Below are 25,274 nucleotides of genomic sequence, written 5' to 3'. Positions count from 1 at the left end.
AGAAAATAGGCTCCACAAGTATCTATTCCACTTTTGATCAACTCATGACAGCTTCCTGTGGTTCAACAATCCAAATTTCCTGAAAGTGCAGATAGACCACAGTAGTCTCATTTTTTAGTTTCATTGTCAGCTAAATACATAAACAACTCATCACAGGGATTTGTCTCTTATATTGCATTGTTGGATCTTGTATCTGGCCTCTATTGGTATGTACATCAGCAAGATTTGTCTCTTATATTGCATTGTTGGATCTTTTATCTGGCCTCTATTGGTATATACCACTGTCCAGTGTAATACATATGTTGCTGATTACCTATCAAACACAAAAATAATAGAAGTTCAGTACATTGATGGCTTAAGGTATTTGTGAAAGATAATCAAATAGATTAATGTCTTATTGCTCTAATTCTTGAGGTTTTTTGATTATAGTGAAAGAATGCTGTTCCATAAGAGGTTCCAAAACTACTTCTAATGTTGTAATGAATCTGACTTTTTAGAAACAATAGGACACATTCAGAAGTGACTGTGTCTGTTTGTGAAGAGCTGTCGGTGCATACTGGGAATAATGTGAATATCCCTAGCAAAGAGGTCTCTTGAGGAACTTTGTTACGGGGTACACCTTATTTCTGAATTCGGGCATTCAGTTGAGACTTGAGCCTAAGCGTTCACCTCAGTTGTGACAGCAATGTCTCTATCTGTGTATAGTGTCTTAATATGTATCATATTAAGCATGCTTATTTACGTAGTACTTAAGGAAGATACTGCCTTTGGGGACTGGCAGCAAAAATTCAGCTACAAGGAAGGAAGTCATACTTTGGAAATGAAAAGTTGTGAGAACTTCAGGATTGTTGCCAGCTACCAGCGTGATGAAGGAAAGTCAAACAATACCATGCAAATATCAATGAAGTTGATTGAAACCTGCAAGACCTCCATGAGTATCACCAGGAGAATCGTGTGAAGGGATCCTAGAGGAGTTTAAATTCTTAAGGCTGGTAAAATCAACAGGGAAAGGAATAGGAGCATTGTCAACAAATGCATACAGGAAAGAAAAAGCACTAGAAAGAAGAGCTGTTTAAGCTAAGGAACAGTATTTGTACAAGGACATGTGGCCATGAATAATTTTATGATGGGCATTAAAGCCATTAGACCAGTAAGGTCTCCCATGGGAGTAATGGGGAAACTATTCTGTTGTACTTTTCGTGCTGGAGAACAGTAAGTTTCTGAAAGAAAACCCATAACACAACAATGCTCATCCTTGTCAGTTTTATGTTTCTTGGCTTGCAGTAAGCTAGACTATCACAGAAGGCAAGAAGGGATTGGCATGGAATTTGAGGTGTCAGGCAATCTTTTCAAATTAATCGCTAAAGAGTCTGAGAGTGAAAAGATTTTAAAGGTCTGGGTCACGAGTGTTTGCTTTCCTCTTTCTCTGTCGACAAGTGATCTATTCAGTTATTAGCACAGCCAAAGTACTTCTGTGGCACTGGCCATATTGCACCCTGATGCCCAAGGCAGAATGCAGAGCAGTGCAGTGACTTTGTACTAAATAACACCACCTTCCCTTATTTAACAGTGGAGTAATAGGCGAGGTACCCCACTGCTCCATAAGCTGCCCTTCACTGAATGCCATTTCACTGACTGTCTAACCTCGTACAAAATGGACAGAGGTTTATGTTTAGAGGTTGTTGAGACACCACCCGTGACAGCAGAACCAACACCACTGACTCAGTGTAGAAGATAATCAAAGCGGAAAATTTCTTACCCACTCAGTGTTAACCATAGCTGAGCAGAGGAGGAGGTGATACATAAACACGTCAAGGCAGAATAGTACCAGAATACTAAAAAGACATAATCCTCCCAGCACTGTAATATTACACTACATACACAGAGGTGGTGCATTCCCCACTCTGCTTCTCGGCTGTCAAAAATGCTTGAGCAAAAGTGAGATGGACAAGGTAAGATATGGACACCCCTCCCACCAGCCTTGACTTTCCATAAGGGTGGGGAGGCACAATTTCCTGAAGCTATAGCATCAAATATGCTAAATGTATGAGTGGGAGGCTGAGTGAGGGGGAGGAGAGGGAGGGGAGAGAGAGGAAGCGGGGGGGGTGCTCTATAGCAGTCCTTTACCTTCTCCTTTATAAACTTGTTCTAGCAGCAAAGAAGCCTGGGATGTACAGGAGTGCTTTTTTAGCATCTGCATTACTTTTACAAAAGAGGAAGGGATGAATTGGAGCAAAGGCTCAGCCAGATATTTGGTACTATTTGACAAGACTTTCATCCAGTGTGTTATCCAGTACAACATACCACTTTGAGTCTTCAAAACTCTATGTGGCTGGTGTTTCTGTTGTATTTTTAAGATGTGCTCTAACAGTTGTCTGCTCTGCTTAATTTTTTGTGTGTAATAAACCTATTATTTGGAGAGTACGATAGTTAGTAGTTAAAATTATATAGCTTAAAATTATATAACATAAAAGTGATAGATGTTTCTTTGGGAAGAACCATCTTCTCTTTCTGATAGTCTTCTGATGACTTGCAAGCAGCATGGGTTTGCAATCTGTAATTCCTTCAAGAGAAGAGGAAAGTAAAATGGCTTTTCTTCATCAGAAAGGATACCTTCAAAGAGCTTAACTCTTTATAGTGAAATCTACAGTGATACATTGGAGCCATTTGTAACTTATAAACCAAACAATTATATAACATAAAAGTGATAGATGTTTCCTTGGGAAGAACCATCTTCTCTTTCTGACAGTCTTCTGATGGCTTGCAAGCAGCATTGGCTTGCAAGCATCATGGGCTCGCAATCTGTAATTCCTTCAAGAGAAAAGGAAAGTAAAATGCCTTTTTTTCATCAGAAAGGACACCTTCAAAGAGCTTAACGCTTTATAGTGAAATCAACGGAGATACATTGGAGCCATTTGTAACTTATAAACCAAACATATATTTTGTAGTGAGGCCTCACCTTGAATACTGTGTTCAGTTCTGGGCCCCTCACTACAGGAAGGACATTGAAGTGCTGGAGCGTGTCCAGAGGAGAGCCACCAAGCTGGGGACAGGTCTAGAGAACAAGTCATATGAGAGGGAACTGGGCATGTTTAGTTTGGAGAAGAGGAGGCTGAGGGGAGACCTCATTGACCTCTACAACGACCTGAAAGGAGGTTGTAGAGGTATGGGTGTTGGCCTCTTTTCCCAAGGGAATAATGACAGGACCAGAGGAAATGGTCTAAAGCTGCGGCAGGGGAGGTTGAGATTAGATATTAGGAAGAATTACTTTACTGAGAGAGTGGGGAAGCACTGGAACAGCCTGCCCAGGGAGGTGGTGGAGTCACCATCCCTGGAGGTATTTAAGAAACGTGTAGACGTGGCACTTCAGGGCATGCTCTAGTGGCTGGGAGTGTTGGTTTGTATCTGTTTGAGGGTTGGGTGTGGTGTGTTTTTGGTTGGGGGTTTTTTTGATTTTTTTTTTTGAGGTTGGACTCGATGATCTGAGAGGTCCCTTCCAACCATGAATATTCTGTGATTCTGTGAAAATACTGAAAATATTTTAGGAGACAATCACCAATCTTGATCAGGAGTTGGCTCTCTTCTGGTAAGAGCAGAGAGTGAAATACATGGTGGAAGCTGAGAATACAAACCCTGTATCTCTAAGTGCCAGAACCCAGCAGAATCAAACATTAATACTGGACATTGTGAAAAAAAATGTGTATATAAGCAGAAGCAACATTTAAATCCCCTGTTATACAGCAAAAAGCCTTCTTTTACCTTCTTGTTGTGAAAACAAGAGTAATTGACCCAATCTAAAGAGAGTGACCTTCACACCAGGAATGAAGAAGCAAGCCCTACTGTTCTTATGCTGGACCTGTATATTTACATAACCTCTATTGAAATAGGAAGAACTGGGGACTGAATTGATAGCAAGGTGCTCTCAGATGCTTTTATGTAGTTTGAGTCATGGGTTTTGCATCCATACAGGAAGCCTGGAAGAGGAGCTGGATCGTGTGGCACTGTATGTGCTGAAGTGCTCTACCTGGCTAGCAGGTCCAAGGGCCAAGTCACAGCTCAGATTTCTCAGGGCTTCTCTTTTCTATTTCTGCCAAAACTGGGTTTGGGTAACCCGGCCCAACAAGGCTTAACTGGGAGGACACAGAGAGAAAGTAATAGAGTGTCACAGTCCCCTTCTAGTGCCCACTTGCAGTGGGCGTGGAAGGTAGCTGAGGAGACTAAGAGTAAGGAGAACGCAGCTCTTATACTGAATATTATTCAATATTGGGCAGAAGTGTGGTTCTCTTGCAGATTTCAGACATTACACACTGTTTTGACCCATCCAGTACCAGCATTTGGGCAAAAAAAGAAATAAACTTTTACCCTTCCTCCTCTTAAATGAAGCAAACCAAAAAATCCAACACATTTTTACACATGATGCTAGTAGATTTCAGAACCCAAAAGTTTTTAATCTTTTACTGGGGGCAAAGGTTTTCCCCTGTTCTTTTTACAAGAAAATGACCCGGAAATTTTGAACCGAATGCAACTAAACTGAGAAAGGAAGGGATGATGACAGTGAGGTAGAGGAAATTCCTGTAAAGGAAACAGACCCAACACAGTGCACAGCTAGAACTAACCACAATTCTTATCGTGTAGCGTAGGATGTGCAAGCAAGATTTTGAGATAATTATTTTTTTAGTATAGCTAAAGATTTCAGCCTTCTCTACTCCATCTGCTTGACAGGTGAGCTGGTTTTATTATCTTTCAATGTGCATTTTAAAGTAAATTGGTTTTAATTGCTTGGTCAGACAAAATAGTAGTGTTTTAGTAAGTAGCTTCATTAGATTATTTATTTTTGCTTTGTAGGTATGGTGAAGCTTTTTTCTTCTCCTGTATGATTACTAATCTTCCTCATAGAATCAGATTATATTTCTCTTTCCATTGATGCACAAGACACAGGAACTGATAACTCTGATGCTGGTGATTTTCATCTGAATCAGAATAGTAGATTATAAGATTGCGGCATGCCACTATTTACTGGACTTCAAAGACATAATGAAATTTGGTGCAACTCTCAAGAAAGTGAATTTGATTTCATTTGCTTATATTTTATGTAAATACACACAAAATGCTATGAAATAGAGATTCATGGTTTTCTTGTGAGGGTCCTCTAGGAGTTGAAACATAGGCAAAATAATACAGTTCTTATTCTTCTCTCTTACATTTTTTTTACCACAGGAAATTAAATGAAGACCACATTAGTCTCCTTTGCAGATAAATTACTTTCCAATTAAATGACATCCTAAATCCCTAGACTAAGGATATGATAATACGAGTGTGTACGTGGCAGGAGAAGGCGGAGAGACCCTTGATAATATATTGACCAGAGTAGAATGTTTTCTTTTTCTGACAGACACTGGCCAAGATAAAATGAGTCACTGAATATATTGAATCACTGAATCACCTTGAGTCCACCTGCAGTGCAAATACACCCAAACGGTCAGTTTAAGATTATCCTGTTTCGGGAGAGTTACCCGTCTCCTTTGGTAATTGCTATCTGCTTCTGCTGTGAATTTCTCTCTTCCTCTCAAGTTCACTTGCAAGACAACGCTTCTTAATTTCACACACTACCATACTTTTAAAGCAATATAAAAATGCAAAGTTTCCAAGGTTCTCTAATAAAAACGTTACCAGTTAGAAAAAAAAAAAACCAACAACAAAAAACCCCCAGACAGTGGTGTATTTTCCTATGGCTAGCAAAAGACAAGAGAAAATGAAACAGATTGCTAACCAAAGCTACAGCATTAATTAGTTAACTCTCCCTTTCATACTTTTTCCCCATTCATGCTGGCCTTTTGAGCTTGAAGAGGGAGTTGTTAGCATGGCAGTAAACTGGAGAGCAGAGAGATTATACATCACTGGCATTATTAAATGCTTTGTGAATGGTCACTTGAGATGGTTTTGCTAGATGTAAAGAATGTCCTCTACCCTGGTGAGGCCCCATCTGGAGAACAGTGTCCAGTTTTGGGCTCCCCAGCTTAAGAAGGACAGGGAACTGCTGGAGAGGGTACAGCAGAGGCCTACAAAGATGATTAGGGGCCTGGAGCATCTCTCTTATGAGGAAAGGCTGAGGGACTTGGGTCTTTTTAGTCTGGAGAAGAGAAGGCTGAAGGGCGATCTGATCAACACCTATAAATAATTAAAGGGAGGGTGTCAAGAGGATGGGGCCAGTATTTTTTAAGTGGTGCCCAGCGACAGGACAAGAGGAAATGGGCACAAATTTGCACATAAGAAGTTCCATCTAAGCATGAGGAGGAACTTCTTAACTTTGAGGATGGCAGAGCACTGAAAAAGACTGCCCAGAGAGATGGTGGAGTCTCCGTCTCTGGAGATGTCCAAAACTCACCTGGGCAAGTTCCTGTGCAACCTGCTCTAGGCAGACCTGCTTTGGTGGGAGGTTGGACTAGAGGATCTCCAGAGGTCCCTTCCAACCCCATATCATTCTGTGATTCTGTGATTACAGACAAATGGGCAGCTGGGAAGTAAATGCTTCTGTTCTTTATCTTGGTCATTGCTTATCAGGTCAAGCACTCCTCAGGTAGCTTCTGATGACTTAATAGACTGAATGACTACCAGAAATGACCAGAGCTGTTGCCAGACAGGGTCTGGACCATTTGCTTGGGATCAAGGGAGAGGGGCGTAGGGAGGATGGAGAAGTAGATAAAACTTTCCCCTTTTGACAACAGTGATCCATTTATGTCAGCTCACCTGCTCAAGGGACTGCAGCACTGAATCACACACAAGGCCCTTGGGTTCTGCTTGCTACTGGCACCAGTATGCTTTTGCTACGTGGGTTGTTGGGTGACATAACTCAAAACATCTTCCTTTGTTTTATACAGCATTAATAGGGCTAGAGATGCAGCCCTCAATGAGTGCCTTGAGAGAGGTCTTCAGGAATGTCATAAACTCACATTCAAAGTTCAGGATCCACTGATGCTTATGCAGTTGGTGAGCCAGTGTCCTTAGCCTATGCTGGTAGGCAACTGTCTCTTTATTCAGACATACATATTGGCTTGGAGTTTCAAGATGATTTTAAAAGCTGTATGGGGCGATGACAGTTGGCAGCAGCCAATCTGTAACAAAGCACCAGGATGGGTTAAGATAAATGACGTAACCTACGCTGTGTGGCCTCTGAGTGGAAAAATAGATCATTTCGTTCACTTGCAAGGAATAGAGATGTGCTGAGGAGAAGGGTGACTAAAGTGCTCCTCTCTACACAGAGTAGGTGCCTGAAAAAGTGCAGAGTGGGAGTTCTCTTCACCTCTCTTGCTAGTGCAGTCTGCACTGCATGCCCTCTTGCTGCCTGCTTCCATGAGTCGTGTCTGATTTGCATGAGGATCCAATAGACTAGACTTTGCCCGACCTTTACTTTTTTTCCCTTGGGCTGACTCATTGTGTCTCTGGCAGCTATGCAAATGCAGAGTCACTCTGTGACTAAATGAGCAAAGCAAAAAGCTCCTTGAGGTCTAGGTTGCACAACTGGAACATCAGCAAAACACATGGCCTTTACTGAGATCCTGAATCAGGCATTCCAGATGTCAATCACAGCTATGTTTTTACTAAATATCCAAATTAAGCCATGCTTTTGAATATGCATGTGTGACAGTCTGCCTTCCCTCTAGCCACGTGGCTGAGAAGGCTGTGGGACACAGATCAGCCTTCTTAGTAGGAGAGGCAAAACACTTCATTCAACAGTGTTTGGGGTTTCACCTGGTACAGGATGCTGTAATACAGGGGTCTGGGTGCTACTGAGTGTTTTGTAGACCTGGTCCCAAATCCCTTGGGTTTCCTGGTGTCAGCTCACAGATGGCACACCACAGAGCTGATGCCTTAGGATGGTGTGGATGTTACCCTGTTCAGCAGGTCTCTTCTGGGGCCATTCAATGCAATGCAGCACAGCACTGTGGTGCAGAATTGAGGCCTGATGCTGCACGTGCAGGTAAGTCATGGAGGAGAACAAGGCTTTTTGAGGTTGCTCTGCTGACCCTAACGGACATCTTAGGGTATGGCCATTGTGGCTGGTAATAAAGCCCGGTAGGAGCATATCTCTTCGGTGAAAGAGTTACAAGCAAAGACCTGATGTTCACACAGCACATGCTTTGAGGGTTTTACTTCTGCATAGTTCTACTCCAGCCCCATGGACTCAGTGGTATTTGCAGCTGGAGCACATCTTCAGATTTGATTTAATCCCAAAGGAATACTGCTTACATACCCCGGGCCTATTGGCCTTCAGGATACAGCCAAGTTCCATGGATTTTGGTGCCAGTTATGCCTTTCTCAGTCTGTTGCTGACAGTTGTTGATTTTATTACTTGGTACCTTATCACTCATTTTAGAGAACAGATTCCTCTTCTAACAGCAACAGCTGCTAAAAGACCTGCTTTTCTCCTCCAAATTGAGAACTCTGCATTCTTGTAGGTATAACTTGGAAATCCATCTGTAACCAACTCCTTGCAAGATGCATTTAAAGAAACTGTTGCATATTCTTGAATTTCAACTTTCTTGCATTTTTGTGAAACACTATGAGCAGGAAGAGTGCTGCAAACTCCACTTTTAGAAAGCACAATATCTAGGAAACACTGTCTGCTAAGTTTTATAGAGCTACATGATGAAATACGTAATCGCCTAAATATCTTATTGGAGTATTATTTTTTTTTAAAATATTATTTTCTTTTTTTACAGAAAGAAAGATGATTCTTAAAGAAAATGTCTCAGAAAATCAACCAAAATTGATAAAGAAAATAATGCTCACTTTGTGCTGGATCCTAGCATTGTTTGTCAGCAGGGCAGAAGTTAGAGAGATTAACTTGCCTGGTAAGAGTCTGCGTTGGGGAGTTTTGGTGTTAGTGCTGCCTTTTGACAGCTGAGAAAAGTGGGTCTGCGTTTTGCCATGCCTTCATGAGGTTTTCTTGCACCTGTTCATGCTTGTGTGAGGCAAACAGCTGCTTCTAGCCTTTCTGCAAACTTTTAAAGTATTGGTAATACAGTTTATCCAACATATGATTCAAAATTCAGTTTCTTAATTAAAAGAAAAGGGCAAATGTAAAGGAGAATTTCTGAGAACCAAATGGGGCAAATGAATTGGTTCTGTGACTCCTTGAAGTCTCCAGCAGCTGGGCCAAGCCTGTCAGGGGGGAGAAGGAAGAGAAAGGCAGGGTGAGACCAATCTATCAAACTCTTCCACCCACACAATCTATCTGGAGGAGCTTGATCCAATTTGCAGAGAGAAACGGAAACTGAAGAGCCTCCCAGGTGGGCAGGCGAGGAACTGAAGATTTCATGCTCTCCTTTCTGCTGAAGTGAAATCCTGCCATGCTTTCATGGGTTACCACATCCTGACTGGCAGGAGGGGTTATGCAGCAAGGTCAGCCAGCCTTTAGGGAATTCAGGGTTAGAATGGGTGACTACAGCTTTCAGAATCCTAAAATTTGTTTCACTTTAGTGACTAAAACAAACATAAGAGCAGAAGTATTTGAAAGCAGTGAGACTATAGTGCTTGTCAATCTTACCCTAAATAGGGACCGTGGTGGGCAAGCTCTGCTTCTTCAAGTTTATGTCAACCCCTTCTCCATTAATATGAAGAGAGCTAGAAGAGCAACCTCTGCTTTTCTGAGGAGTTAAGGTTTAACAGGTTAGCACCCATGTGAAAACCATCAGCTCGCTAAAAACCTTAAGCTATTTTCACATTAGACTTTTGAAAAAGGCCTAATAAACTTTTGAAAACCTTTGAATAAACTTAGGAGAACATTGGCAAATCCCATGTTTAAGGAAATAAATTCTCTATTATCCTAGCATCTGGTCACATAAAAAAATTATTTAACACCAAAAAAGGTTAAGTTTTTGCTGGTTTTTTAGGCATACTGTTTTTGCAGTGTGCCTAATTATTTTATTTTTTAAAAAAAACATGATGACTGGGTGTTCTTTCAGGTGGTACTGATATCTTATTGTCCTGCTTTTCAGGATGTTCCCATGTCGAACCTCAAATACGGTATCGTGCAATTAGTGATGAGGAGTTTGTTTTACAATGCGCTTTACCGGATAAAGATACTACGCGCATTTATAACAGCTCAGTTCCAGAGCATAAGGTGAAATGGTTCTGGCGTCAGAAGGATGAAGAACCACTGAAGCCTATCAAGGAAAGCTCTAATCCTGTTCGCCAAGGGGATGCACTTTGGTTTAAACCAGTGAGAGAGAGTGCTTCTGGAGTGTACATCTGCATGATATGGTATGTAATAGAGAAAAAGGCTTATATTTCTATACAAGAATTAATGATTTTGTTTTGTGTATTAAATGTTTAACCTTTTTTTTTTTTTTTTTTTTCCTGCATCACTCAGGAAAAAAATCCCATGTCTCAAAATTGTTTTGGAGGTCCAAACAAAGAAGGTGGCAAAATGTTCAGATTATGACACGAATACGCTATATCTTCTTGCTGGCAATGGGAATTCAATAACTTGTCCTGGGACAAAATGTTACAACCACATAAAAAAGCCAGATGTAAAATGGTACAAGGTAAGAGTCACTCTCTTGAGCATTCAAAAAAGCTCATTGGAGGTATAGCTTTAGGTCTAGTTAATGCTCATGTGCTGTAGGTTCTTGAACTCTTTGAGAAATTTAACCCAAAAGTAGAATCTTGAATAGCTATGTATCAAGTCTGTAACTAAGAGTTTTGAAGAAATTTGCCACACTCAAAATATTATTCCATGAAAGAGAAGCCTAGAAATGCTTTCTTTTCACCTATGAAATTGAAGCAATTGAGAATCAAAATAGGTTCTTTACAAAACTGACATATAATGGAAATTTAAAATTTTAGGTTTTGTTTTGACATTTTCAATTCTGTTTCACCTATGAAATTGAAGCAATTGAGAATAAAAATAGGTTCTTTACAAAAATGACATATGATGGAAATTTAAAATTTTGGGTTTTGTTTAACATTTTCAATTCCTAAAATATCAAATATATGAAAGAAAAAGTGCCTTTGTTCTTTTAAGATTAATGTTTCAAATTGTTATTTCCAAGACTCTTGTTTTTAGTGAAACGTTGGTTCACTGAAACATTATTGATTTACTCTTTTTCAAATGATCACTAAAATACTCGCAAGCTAATATTTATTCCTATTGTGTTTGTAAGGATTGTAATATACCATCTAAACCTGTATAAATGAGCAAATGAAAATGACTGAAATTTCAATTACATATTTTATTACCTGGTATTACTTACATTATTTATTCTATCAAGTAGAATTAGGATCTAGTCAAAGTTGCTTTTCATTTACTTTCAAACTTTAAATGAGGTATATCTTTACCTACATCTTGATCTGAAACCAACTGAATTTAAGGAGATTCTTTCCATTTTGCATTAGTGGATTTTTTTCAGGTATTTGATTTAAGGAAAAGTCTTAATGGTCTTAGAGAATATGAATGCACTAAGCTGAAAAATAGGGATGTGTTAAAAAAATAGCCAGTTTTCATCCTTTTAAAAGTAGTAAGAGTGTTATCAGTCTCGGACAATCCAAACCCATGATTTACTTCTCATAAAAGAACATGTTTTCAAAGTAATTTATTTAAAGAATAAAAAATACCCAGTCCATTGATTTACTTCTCATAAAAGAACATGTTTTCCAAGTAATTTATTTACAGAATAAAAAATACCCAGTCCATCAAAAAAGTGATCCTTTTTGTTGCTCTTTAGTAACAGGAATTTAATTTAGATTAGATTCATGTTTTCATATTTCTCTCAGCAATCACAAATTTTAAGTGATTGTTTAAAAAGACAATGGTATTCACATATTATAGACCATAATTTTTTAATATAACTGACAAATGTCCTCAGACTACTAATAAATCTTTTTTCAGGCTTCAGTGGAAAAAGTTTAGTTTAGCCAACTCCCATGGTAATCCTATCCAAATATCTTAGATTATAATTTAATAACAGGAACTACAACAACAACAAAAAAGGACTTCTAATTTCTTGATATTATTTTCTTTTCATTAGGATGGTCATCAGATAAAATACAGTAAAAGCAGACAAAGCCTAAAGCTTAAGCATGATGAAATCTACTTGAATCCAACCTATGACAAAGATTCTGGAGTGTATGTGTGTGATTACACTCTATATGACAACACTATCCAGTGGACAATGAGAACAACAGTAACAGTAGAAGTGATTGGTGAGTAATATAATAACTCAGAATAATGTACTTGAAGTAAAGTATGTTTTCTCTATTCTTTCCTACCATATTTATGCCTTTTGCTCAGGCTCTTGTTCTTAAAAACTCATAAACTGAACTAGGTATATGATCATTGAAATTCTCTTCCAAGTATTACAAGGACATCTTGGGATATTGGCCGGAACCTTCAATGTTCAGTAATAACATGTAGCATACAATGCCATAAATTTCAAGATATAATTCTGCTTTGGATTTATTGTAGTTCCTAAACAGTGGGTGTCAAATCTACAAAGGATTTAGCTCTCTTGATCCAGGAGTAGAATTCATGAAACTTCAACTGGTGTCAATGTTCTCCATGTACTGTATGGGGTGTGTTAGGAAGATATTCACGTGCTTGGAGAAAGGAGTGCGAATCCTGCATGGGAAATGTGGAAAAAAGCAGTGCATCTCATTCCTACCTCTGTTCCTGAAGTAGAGGGTTATGTGAAAGTAAAAGTTCGTTCCTTGTGGCATGGATGAGACCTTCCTTTTTTTTCACTTGACCATGATGAGGAAGGTGATGTTGGTGGCATCATTGCCCATCTTCTACGTAAGTCTTTAACGGCAGAGGAAACAGGAGGCCTGTGAGCAATCTAACTACCAAACAAGCTTGTTGTTTGTGCTGTTTGGGGGAAGACATCACTGCCTGCATGACCTGTTATTATAGGCTTTGTATGGCTTATTAAATAAAACTGACCAGAATTCTCTAGCACAGTGATATGGCATGACATTATATTCTCCTTCAAATCATGGTGACCTTTTCTGTAATATTTACTGTCCTCTGCTGCCCTTCAGGTGAAGCCCAGATATTGCCTGGCAGAATGCCATTGGACAAGGTTAACACTACACAAGGGAGCATGCTATTAACTCAGGATGATGAATGAGAGAGACACTGTTTAGTTTTGTAGAGGAGAGATGTGGTTATGCTTTTCTCCAGATATCTGTGATTGAGTGCTCTAAGTCACTCTCATCAGACACTTCAGTCACTCCAGGCAATCACAGGTCCCAGAGGAAAACATAGCTACATCTATTCTATATCCTGAGCTTTGTAGACCCAGTAAATCTGTTTCTGTATGACAGTAGCACAGGACCTATTCTCAGCATCCTGATGGAACGTGTGCCACTCTGTGGAAGGGAGAACAAGATTTAGGGAGTGAAAGAAAGGTGTCAGGTAAGGCAACTTGGTTCTATGGTCTAGTGAGGACAGCACTCTTCTGAAATAGCTGATTTCAGTTTTTTTGCAGATGTTTGATGCATTTAGTAGTAAGAAGTCATGGAAAAAATATATAAACATCACCAGGACAAAGCCTAGAGCCCATGTCTCACCAGAAGAAGTCATGGAAAAAATATATAAACATCATCAGGACAAAGCCTGGAGCCCATGTCTCACCAGCTTTTGAAACCTCTGTGTGCTGGTTTACAACGTCTGGTGCTCTTTTACTCTTCTCTCCGCCTATATTCCCCCAGTATTTTCCAAGCAGGTGTGGGCTAGCTCTGCTTTTATTCTGATCTGGCTGAACCTGAGTTAATGCACTGTGCTTCTCAGTTCTTTTCCCTCACTTCACACACAGTCAGAAAAACGCTCGAAAGGTGCCGTGTGCATATACACTCCCCCCGAATCTTGCATATATTTCTCTGCTGTGGCTTTGGTATAAAAAAAAAAAAAAGAAAAGTGTCATGCGGCACCATTTCCTGCAGATTTCCTAGAATATCAGAGCTGTGGGTTTTAGCCCCTCCAGGCTGTTTTTCTGGAGCCTGGGTAATTGCTTACTAGATTGTACAAATTTTGGGTGTCATTAACTGTGCCCTTTGGCAGCCCTTGTTTTCAAAAAAACACGTGGTTATTTGAATGCATTTACCTATGCTGTGTATTTAAAGTGAATAAGGTGTGTGTGCTGTATGTATGTTTGCTGGGCGTGGAATGGGGCCTGGCAAGGAACTGCTACTGGGATTGCATCCTTTGGGGAGTGTTGCAGGGGGTGTCCCTTATTTCTGCATCCTAAATAACCTTAAGTGCAGGATAGACACAGAGGTCCTCAGCTCCCGTATGGTGGCAATGCCTCAGAGTAACTGAGACAGCAAGTGTTTAAATAGCTTAATAAGTTTTGTGGTCAAAACTCCCTTATCTGTGCACTCTCAGACACCTCAACAATTGTAAATCAACCTCTTGGACTTAGCTGTCTAAATTCCACCTGAAATTTGAAAAAGAAAATTCTGTGAGCTATTTTCTCTGGTCTTCTGCACTGATGATAGCATTATAGTTGCTAACAGCATTCCTGTTAATTACAGCAAAAAACACTATCCATCCACCAAACTTCTTGTATCCCAACGGTGTGGTGATCCTCGAGGCAGAGCTTGGTAAGTTTTTATTCCTCATCTGACAGCGAAAGAAAACACTTAAATGCGGTATTGATAGATAATGATTTATCTTGATAAAGCAAAACAGCTTTGCTCTCTAGGAGTATGAAAATCTTATTCAAAATACAGTTTTTTTCTTGATATATATCATCCTGGGTATTAAAGGAAGCATCATGCATTATACAGATTTCAGGCTATTTCAGAGAAAAATATTCTGGTGACCTTTATACATAGTTTTCCTGTGCTAATTTGTTCCAGGAAAGCCACTTGAATTGGAATGCCGTGTACAGTTTGGGTTTGAAAGAGTTTCTGCAATGAGGGTAACATGGAAAAGAAACAGCAAAGAAAATATAAATGAGAAATTGACTCAGGAAACAAGGTAAGAAAAAACCCAGTAGTCTGATCGCTACTACAGTCAGCAACTGTAAAAATCCTTCTACAATAGCTTTACTGAATACATTTTACTGACAGAAACTCAGGAGGCTCTGTTCTTCAACATATTAATGTGTAAGTCCATAAGCATGTGTCAGGCATGTGCACCTCATATACAGAAACACATATTGATGGCCATAAAGTCAAGAAAAACTTTCTGCCCAATCTTAACTTTTCCTCCTAAAGCTTTAGCTCGTGGACAGCTTCAATATGAACACTGCTCGGTTGCCTGTGCCTGCATCAGCTGTTTTCAAGTGTTCCCTCTGTTGTGCCTTGCTAGCAACTCACACAATCTGTCTTTGGAAGCTGCCTCCAGGTGGGGAATAAACCAGATCAGTAAAGCAGTACTGTGGACACTGAAAGGAGTTCGGGTGCCTCAGATGATGGGGTGTGTTTATTGAGTCAGCCTGAGGACTTGCAGCACTGAATTCAAGAGTCTTTCCTGGCAAGAATTAACCAGACCCTGCAGAGAAGCAATGTGTGTCCTGTGACATGGGGACAACCTAAATATTTACCAAACTTTCCTTCCTGTACTTCCCTGCCTCATTCACTTACTCAGTTCAAACTTGGGCAAGAAACACAGCGTAGGCAACACAGGCAAGTGTGTCTTTCACTATACAGCCTCAAGGTCATCTTTATGGGAAAACTCTTCTGTACACTGGGGGAAGAAAAAGACCTGCTGTCACTGCTAAAAATCAAGTTCTTAATATGAGTCATATGGGGAAAAAATAACAAATGATGATATCACACACACACATGCACATGGCACATACATTCCCTCATTGGTAGATTGGAAATCGGAATTTCCTAACTTCTGAATGTTTAGCTTTGTAATGTTCTTCTTACCAAGGTCTTGGCTTTTTGCAGGCATACAATTTCTGTTTGTATATTTTTTAAAAATCCCAAAGTAATAAAATGTTACCAACAGACTTTCAGTACAGGTTGAATTCTTGCCCTTGCTCATGCTTGTGTATCTTGAGTTAGCAGAGGTAGAGCCAAGGTAGACTGTCATTTTGCAGTGGCGTGATGTAAGGCACCTTCAGGAGCACCCAGACCCACCTGTACCTGTAGCCCTCAAAGAGTAATGCTGAGACTGAGAAAGCCTGGGTGTTCTCAAGCAGTTGCAGACACAGATCAGTTCCTCACAATCCCCACTTGCCCCCGAAGGGATTCCTCTGTTACCTCTTCATTTCCTATACTTCTGTCCCCTATATCTGTCTTATTCTGTTTGCCTGTCCTGTTCTTGGGCTCTTTACCTCTGCGCTGCTCAGTCTTTTTGCCCAGCTCATTCTCTCTTAAGGCTCCTTTTTCAAGTTTTGTTTCCCCGTGTTTCCTCCGGGGCAATTTTTTACACCTTAGAAAAACAAAAGTAATCTTGTAGCAGACAACAGGGGCTAAATATTTAGAACTAGGCAAGTGCTTAAGTATTTTGCTGAGAAGATGAATTAAGAATAAACCTTACAGTCTGCAGACCTTTGACATTAGTATTTTCTTACAAAGTAAAAACAAAATGGAAGTTCCAAACCAGGATATTGTATCGCTGTTAAAAGTTCAAGCTGAATCTTAAGAAGTTGCGAGCTACTCTTTCATTGCATTTAAGACATTTGGGGATTTTGTGACTGAACACCAAAGGTATCATGCAAATACATATTCTTTTCCCTTTAGCATTTATCATAAAAGTTTAAAGGGGCACACGCTTCTTCATGTTGCGAAACTGAAAGAAGTTACTGAAATGGACTTCAGAAGTAACTTTACCTGCTTTGCTGAGAATTTGGTGGGGAATGCCACTGCTGTGATCCAGCTGAAAAGAAAGCAGAGAGGTAAAACTATTTGCTCTTGAAGACACATTTTGATTTACTCAGTGCTTCAAATTCTTTCCCCATTGACACTGGCTTTTTAGCCAGCTGCAGAAGTTCTTTGAAGCTGGATGAGAAAAAGTTTGATTTGTCAGATGTCTAGAAAGGCACATTATTCTGAGGACTACTTAGAAGAACAGGGGTATCAGGGGACTTACTGCAGGCAGGTGGGCCAAGTGGAAAGTGGAGAATAACTGGGAGGCAGAAAAAGGAGAGTACCATCTCTGAGCATTAATAGGCAATCTACTAAACTGAAGCAGAGCAGCTGCTGAAAGCAATAGTAGTCCTTGAATTTTATAGGACATTTCTGTTTGTTTCCCCAGTCCTTAGCATGCATGTTTCTGCAAAATTACCATAATTGATATGAATGTGGCAGCCTTTCAAAGAAAGGCCAAAACCAGAATCAGTGTGGAAATTAAAGCATTGAACTATAGTTCACAGTGGAGATTCAGCACTGGAGCAGCAGAAAGTCTCCAGCGGGGCACTATGTGCAGCTATGTCTGTTCTGATCTGACTTTTGCACCTTGAGGGATGGACCCTTTTCTCTGTGCCTTCCATCACAGATCTGCTTTGCATACCATCAAGGAGATACCATTCAAAAAAGGTCCCTAATGGCAGACTGAAACTGCATTAAGGTTTGCAGCTAAATGAATTCCTAACTTCCCTAAAGTTTGCCAGTGGGGCAAGAATGAAGATTGTGAGATAGTTTGCCACCATTTTTGCACTGAGTTTTTTATCTAAGTGTCAACATTATTTTGGAAACCTGAATTATAATAGACCCTTTTCTTTCTACAGTGTTTCTTTTATACGTGCTATGCAGTGCCATTTCTACACTATTTGTGTTGCTTTTGTGCGCTGTCTTTATTTACCAGCACTGGATTGAAATAGTGCTGATGTACCGAAGTTATTTGATCCACAATGAAACTACAGGAGGTAAGAAACATTGTATAATATCAATCTTCTCCAGTTTTTCTACTGCCTTTTGCCATGTGCATTAGTCTGTTGTGAATTAAGCATTTAATTAAATTATTTTAATGACCATGTTCTCTATGAGCCAATACAAAGATTGTTAAAACTTGCAAGATGCTCAGTGGATTCAGGTGGACAAAAAGTGTTGAGGAAACACCTAATACCAGCTGAAATGTCACAGTTAGCCTTTTACAAGATCCCTAATTTACCCATGGAAGATTACAGTAGGAAGATGAATTTTGGCAGTCCCTTTGCAGGGAATAATAGAGTATCTCCAACACTTTAACCTCGTTCTTCCAAAGCGTTCAAGAGTGGACAAGAATCAAAGGTCCTTCAGAACTAAGAGAAGCACTCCAGAGTCTATTGTATTTTTCACCTGAAGTTGAATAATTTCTCAGAAGAATAAACAAAGGAGAGAAATAAGATGATATAGGGCGCCAACTGAGAAGTGTATCACAGAATCACAGAATCTTCTAGGTTGGAAGGGACCTGGGAAATATTCATATTTTCCTTATAAAAATTGTGTTGACTGTTTTGACATTTACACCAGAGTGATCAGCTTCTGATACTTTGAATCTCTGTAGTAGCATCACCGCATCGTGTCAGTTAAAATGGGCCTCCAACATAACAGGCAGTGGAAAAATGTATCAGAAATGACAGTGCATACTTCAAAGAACTTAACATATAATTTTCTTAAATGGGTTGAGAGTAATCTGATAGTATGTGCTTAAAAAATTTTTTCTAAAAATTCTTGAATCTTGATGCGGCTTAAGATACAGGTGTCTGAGTCTGCATTTGTGCTTGCGTGTGTATATGTAGATTATACGTGACTGTGAAATAACTGTATCTAGATATCTATAAATACATACGCAATGAGAAAATTAACTGCCCGTTTGGAAAATATTTTTGGGAGTCCTAGGGCAGCTGGCAAATGTGATTTGGGAAATCACTCAAAATTTCCCCTCTATTTGGTAACAAATTGATTTAAGAACCTCTGGAAAATCCCCTTAGGTTTCACCCTGTATGTCAGTAGGACAGAGACAGACCTGCCAAGATTTGTGTGTTGAAGTTGAAGATGCCGTTGGGTTCCACCAGGGCAGCCTCTGTCCCGCTCCCCAACTCTCACATATCGTATCACATGCACGTAGCATCATTTGCAGCCTGGGGGCATGGAGTGTGCAGACCAACTGTGCTTGCCCAGATAGTTTTCTGCCTAAGGTGACTGGCCATTAAAGGTGTTTTTACCTGCAGGATTATGTCCTTCTCACTTTGCGTGGATGCATATCAAGTCACCTGAGGTCTGAAAGGGCTTTGGTCATAGACTGGCAAAGCAGCAGTTAGGTCTTAATTTTGCTGTTTCTTCCTGTCCATCATTTCTTCTCTCCCACCCCTCTCAGCACAGAATCAGAAAATTGCAGAATCCCACAAGGTTGGAATGGACCCCACACCTGATCCCACACCCTGCTCAAAGCAGAGCCAACCTAGGCCAGGTTGCTCAAGATACTGTGGACAGAGAATCCACAGCATCTCTGGACAATGTGTTCCAGTATTTGACAACTCTCACAGTGCAAACTTTTTCATTAACATCTCATGAGAATTTCCCTTGTTGCAACTTGTCTCCTCTCCTATTATTGTGCACCTCAAAGAAGAGTCTGTGTCCATCATCTCTGTACCCTCTCATTTGGTAGTTGAAGACAACAGTTAAGGTCACTGTTTTTCTCATGCCTCTCTAACCCTTGGTCTTCCTCCTTAGCCAATTCAGATATGTCTCTTTAAAATCTTGCCTTCTTCCACAAGGAGAAAGAAGCAATGAAGAACCTGTAATACTAACATTTATAGGCCATGTATGCATTCACTTTTCTTAACTCTGGTATTCTTCATTCCCTACCCTTTGGCATCTTCAATGTTTGTGCCAAAAGTTCCTCAGGTTATAATTTTCCTTCTGTAAAATTCAGGGAAAAAAAGAAAAATCCTAGTGGTGCTTAGTTCTAACTTGGTAGTGTAATAAATAGTAATATTATGAAGGAAAACAGTGATGTATTCATTAATGGTCATTGTCTAATAAGATTGCAGTGACCTCTGTGGGTGAAATGAAGAATATCCATCTTGTAGTGCAATTTATTGTCATTTCAAAACTGTTTTCAAAGGAGCTGAAATTCAGGATGTAGCGAATTTGAGTTCAGCTAAACCGATGTAGTGACTCTCTGCCCCACCTTCAATGCCCCCACTAGTCCTGCATGACTGCTGGTGGCAATTCACTCTTGTGGGCCTAAGTTGGCTCAACTTGGCAGAAAAATAGCTCAGTAAAAGACAGTGGGTAGCTAGCAAAGTGCATCAGCTTCCTCTGTTACCACAACAGCTTCAGCACCAGTAGAAGGAAGTGGTGAAAGCGTGTGGCCAGGAGCAGAGAGGGGAGGAGCTGAGAAGTATTATGTGTTGTCTAGTCACACCCTTGGCCTCCAAACCTAGTTTGCACACCTATGTTTTGTTTTGATGACATACTTTCTACTACACGCAAGTTTTACATGTAGATGTTCAACCCCAGCTTATGCATGTCTTTAGCTTTTATTTCCTTTGGTCCCTGGAATCCACATGGGCTCTTCTAGATCCTGTGGGAACTTGATGATCCTAGCTCAGGTTTGTAGTCCTAATCTTACATGTAGGGGCAGAAAACAAGAGTTTAACACTGAGGCATGAGGTGACACTCAACACCAATACTTAGGTGTCTGTGCTGGAGGTGGGTGTCTCAGTTCCCATGCAGTGAAGACATACTCAGTATAGTGAAATCTAGAGAGCTTCTCAGCTTGCCCTGCAGCAGCACCCTGCAGTTGGAGGGTGCTTTTAAACAACTGAATTTCTTTCTGGGTCCCATTAAATGTATTGACCGATGATACGACTCAGCTGATTGAACATATGTGTCTGATGTCATTTGGGTTGCCTGAGGATGTCCTGCCATTCCAAAGGATTTGAGTCTCCAATAGTTTCCACGTCAAATTTGGCAGTCCCATCAATCTTAGGACACCTCAAATGGCATCAGACATCTACATATGGGGAAATAGACTGAGTCCACTGTGCCTTTGGCTTTCACCAGCAATTCTTTTTGTTTTCTTTCTTCCTCCCTCAAGTGTAGTCCAAATTTTATTTAGCAAATAGATAAGAATTGCTTTTGCCTTGTAGTTAAGAATGAGTTAAGCTGAGTTAACTCAGGTCATTGGCTGAGTTAACTCAGGTCATCAGTACCTGACAATGCTGATAAAAGTTCTTCATATTTATTTTTCATCTGTACCACACAAACATGTTCTTTAATGAGTCTGGAACATCAGTACGTGATGTCTGAGCTGATACTTGGATCAGACTTAGGCTTTGCTACTTGCACCAGTCTCTCTGATTAGAAACCTAACAGTGCATGAAAACAGTGCATTTTTGCAAGCAGCTAGTATTTAAGAACATTTTTCCTTTAAAACTCACTATCTTTTCAAAGTAGGCTGTGCGTTAATGAGTATTTTTTGAATCAGTGTTTGGGCAAATGAGAAAAGATTGGGACTCATTCCCTACAACGTGGATTTTGCCTGGAAGGGGCCAGATCTTCCACTCGTGAAAACTGGTCCATGTTTGTGAAAATGCACAAAAACGTCCAATTTAAATTTCGTTACACTTGTTTTTTGTAGCTTCCTCATTTCCTTTGGTAATATATGCCTACAAAATTTGCAAGACAGTAAGGAATAAGGGTTGGCTTTGGGTAACTACATGGTTGTGCTTCATAAACAGGTGATAATTTTAGGTTTGTGTTGTGCCTACTTAAATAGATATAAATGGAAACTGAACATTAAGAAAGAAGCTGAGTGCTTCAGACAGACTGATTAATGTGTACAATGTTGCTTATTCATTTATTTTAGATGGCAAAGAATTTGATGCGTTTGTGTCCTATGCAAAACTAAACTCCTCTGAAAGTGACTCTACTTTAATTAGTGAGGAAAAATTTGCCCTGGAGCTTCTTCCAGATATACTGGAAAATAAATATGGATACAAGTTATGCATTCTTGAAAGAGATATTCTTCCAGGAGGAGGTAAGGTCCTTGTGGGTGATTGAAAACTCTAGTTCTTTATACAATTGTTTTTCACTTTCCAAAAAACCATATGCACCAGATCGGCAAATGGTACTTTGGTACTGGAATTTCTGCTCAAATCTCATGGAAGGGACCTGGGAAATATTCATATTTTCCTTATAAAAATTGTGTTGACTGTTTTGACATTTACACCAGAGTGATCAGCTTCTGATACTTTGAATCTCTGTAGTAGCATCACCGCATCGTGTCAGTTAAAATGGGCCTCCAACATAACAGGCAGTGGAAAAATGTATCAGAAATGACAGTGCATACTTCAAAGAACTTAACATATAATTTTCTTAAATGGGTTGAGAGTAATCTGATAGTATGTGCTTAAAAAATTTTTTCTAAAAATTCTTGAATCTTGATGCGGCTTAAGATACAGGTGTCTGAGTCTGCATTTGTGCTTGCGTGTGTATATGTAGATTATACGTGACTGTGAAATAACTGTATCTAGATATCTATAAATACATACGCAATGAGAAAATTAACTGCCCGTTTGGAAAATATTTTTGGGAGTCCTAGGGCAGCTGGCAAAACTGATTTGGGAAATCACTCAAAATTTCCCCTCTATTTGGTAACAAATTGATTTAAGAACCTCTGGAAAATCCCCTTAGGTTTCACCCTGTATGTCAGTAGGACAGAGACAGACCTGCCAAGATTTGCGTGTTGAAGTTGAAGATGCCGTTGGGTTCCACCAGGGCAGCCTCTGTCCCGCTCCCCAACTCTCACATATCGTATCACATGCACGTAGCATCATTTGCAGCCTGGGGGCATGGAGTGTGCAGACCAACTGTGCTTGCCCAGATAGTTTTCTGCCTAAGGTGACTGGCCATTAAAGGTGTTTTTACCTGCAGGATTATGTCCTTCTCACTTTGCGTGGATGCATATCAAGTCACCTGAGGTCTGAAAGGGCTTTGGTCATAGACTGGCAAAGCAGCAGTTAGGTCTTAATTTTGCTGTTTCTTCCTGTCCATCATTTCTTCTCTCCCACCCCTCTCAGCACAGAATCAGAAAATTGCAGAATCCCACAAGGTTGGAATGGACCCCACACCTGATCCCACACCCTGCTCAAAGCAGAGCCAACCTAGGCCAGGTTGCTCAAGATACTGTGGACAGAGAATCCACAGCATCTCTGGACAATGTGTTCCAGTATTTGACAACTCTCACAGTGCAAACTTTTTCATTAACATCTCATGAGAATTTCCCTTGTTGCAACTTGTCTCCTCTCCTATTATTGTGCACCTCAAAGAAGAGTCTGTGTCCATCATCTCTGTACCCTCTCATTTGGTAGTTGAAGACAACAGTTAAGGTCACTGTTTTTCTCATGCCTCTCTAACCCTTGGTCTTCCTCCTTAGCCGATTCAGATATGTCTCTTTAAAAACTTGCCTTCTTCCACAAGGAGAAAGAAGCAATGAAGAACCTGTAATACTAACATTTATAGGCCATGTATGCATTCACTTTTCTTAACTCTGGTATTCTTCATTCCCTACCCTTTGGCATCTTCAATGTTTGTGCCAAAAGTTCCTCAGGTTATAATTTTCCTTCTGTAAAATTCAGGGAAAAAAAGAAAAATCCTAGTGGTGCTTAGTTCTAACTTGGTAGTGTAATAAATAGTAATATTATGAAGGAAAACAGTAATGTATTAATTAATGGTCATTGTCTAATAAGATTGCAGTGACCTCTGTGGGTGAAATGAAGAATATCCGTCTTGTAGTGCAATTTATTGTCATTTCAAAACTGTTTTCAAAGGAGCTGAAATTCAGGATGTAGCAGAATTGGAGTTCAGCTAAACCAATGTAGTGACTCTCTGCCCCACCTTCAATGCCCCCACTAGTCCTGCATGACTGCTGGTGGCAATTCACTCTTGTGGGCCTAAGTTGGCTCAACTTGGCAGAAAAATAGCTCAGTAAAAGACAGTGGGTAGCTAGCAAAGTGCATCAGCTTCCTCTGTTACCACAACATCTTCAGCACCAGTAGAAGGAAGTGGTGAAAGCGTGTGGCCAGGAGCAGAGAGGGGAGGAGCTGAGAAGTATTATGTGTTGTCTAGTCACACCCTTGGCCTCCAAACCTAGTTTGCACACCTATGTTTTGTTTTGATGACATACTTTCTACTACACGCAAGTTTTACATGTAGATGTTCAACCCCAGCTTATGCATGTCTTTAGCTTTTATTTCCTTTGGTCCCTGGAATCCACATGGGCTCTTCTAGATCCTGTGGGAACTTGATGATCCTAGCTCAGGTTTGTAGTCCTAATCTTACATGTAGGGGCAGAAAACAAGAGTTTAACACTGAGGCATGAGGTGACACTCAACACCATTACTTAGGTGTCTGTGCTGGAGGTGGGTGTCTCAGTTCCCATGCAGTGAAGACATACTCAGTATAGTGAAATCTAGAGAGCTTCTCGGCTTGCCCTGCAGCAGCACCCTGCAGTTGGAGGGTGCTTTTAAACAACTGAATTTCTTTCTGGGTCCCATTAAATGTATTGACCGATGATACGACTCAGCTGATTGAACATATGTGTCTGATGTCATTTGGGTTGCCTGAGGATGTCCTGCCATTCCAAAGGATTTGAGTCTCCAATAGTTTCCACGTCAAATTTGGCAGTCCCATCAATCTTAGGACACCTCAAATGGCATCAGACATCTACATATGGGGAAATGGACTGAGTCCACTGTGCCTTTGGCTTTCACCAGCAATTCTTTTTGTTTTCTTTCTTCCTCCCTCAAGTGTAGTCCAAATTTTATTTAGCAAATAGATAAGAATTGCTTTTGCCTTGTAGTTAAGAATGAGTTAAGCTGAGTTAACTCAGGTCATTGGCTGAGTTAACTCAGGTCATCAGTACCTGACAATGCTGATAAAAGTTCTTCATATTTATTTTTCATCTGTACCACACAAACATGTTCTTTAATGTGTCTAGAAAGTCAGTACTTGATGTCTGAGGTGATACTTGGATCAGACTTAGGCTTTGCTGCTTGCACCAGTCTCTCTGATTAGAAACCTAACAGTGCATGAAAACAGTGCATTTTTGCAAGCAGCTAGTATTTAAGAACATTTTTCCTTTAAAACTCACTATATTTTTCAAAGTAGGCTGTGCATTGATGAGTATTTTTTGAATTAGTGTTTGGGCAAATGAGAGAAAAGATTGAACTCATTCCCTACAACATGGATTTTGCCTGGAAGGGGCCAGATCTTCCACTCTTGTGAAAATGCAGAAAAACGTCCAATTTAAATGTCTTTACATTTGTTTTTTGTAGCTTCCTCAGGTCCTTTGGTAACATATGCCTACAAAATTTGCAAGACAGTAA

At 40.1% G+C, this 25,274-nt stretch overlaps 1 protein-coding gene across 1 annotated transcript; it reads left to right on the top strand.

The window, feature by feature from the left end:
- Nucleotides 1-4,635: 4,635 nt before the first annotated feature.
- IL18RAP (interleukin 18 receptor accessory protein) lies at nucleotides 4,636-21,925 on the top strand (the record flags this gene model as incomplete). Its single annotated transcript, XM_014962024.1, has 10 exons — nucleotides 4,636-4,722; nucleotides 8,721-8,852; nucleotides 9,999-10,263; nucleotides 10,373-10,547; nucleotides 12,030-12,204; nucleotides 14,533-14,601; nucleotides 14,860-14,980; nucleotides 16,699-16,853; nucleotides 17,685-17,822; nucleotides 21,755-21,925. Coding segments are annotated over exons 2-10 (1,393 nt in total), but the record flags the coding sequence as incomplete, so codon positions are not given.
- Nucleotides 21,926-25,274: the final 3,349 nt, after the last annotated feature.

This window comes from Calidris pugnax, unplaced genomic scaffold (assembly GCF_001431845.1).
Source record: "Calidris pugnax isolate Ruff unplaced genomic scaffold, ASM143184v1 scaffold853, whole genome shotgun sequence".
Lineage (NCBI taxonomy): Eukaryota > Metazoa > Chordata > Aves > Charadriiformes > Scolopacidae > Calidris > Calidris pugnax.
Note: the sequence above shows the minus strand (reverse complement) of the source record. Positions and strands in the feature narration are given on the sequence as shown.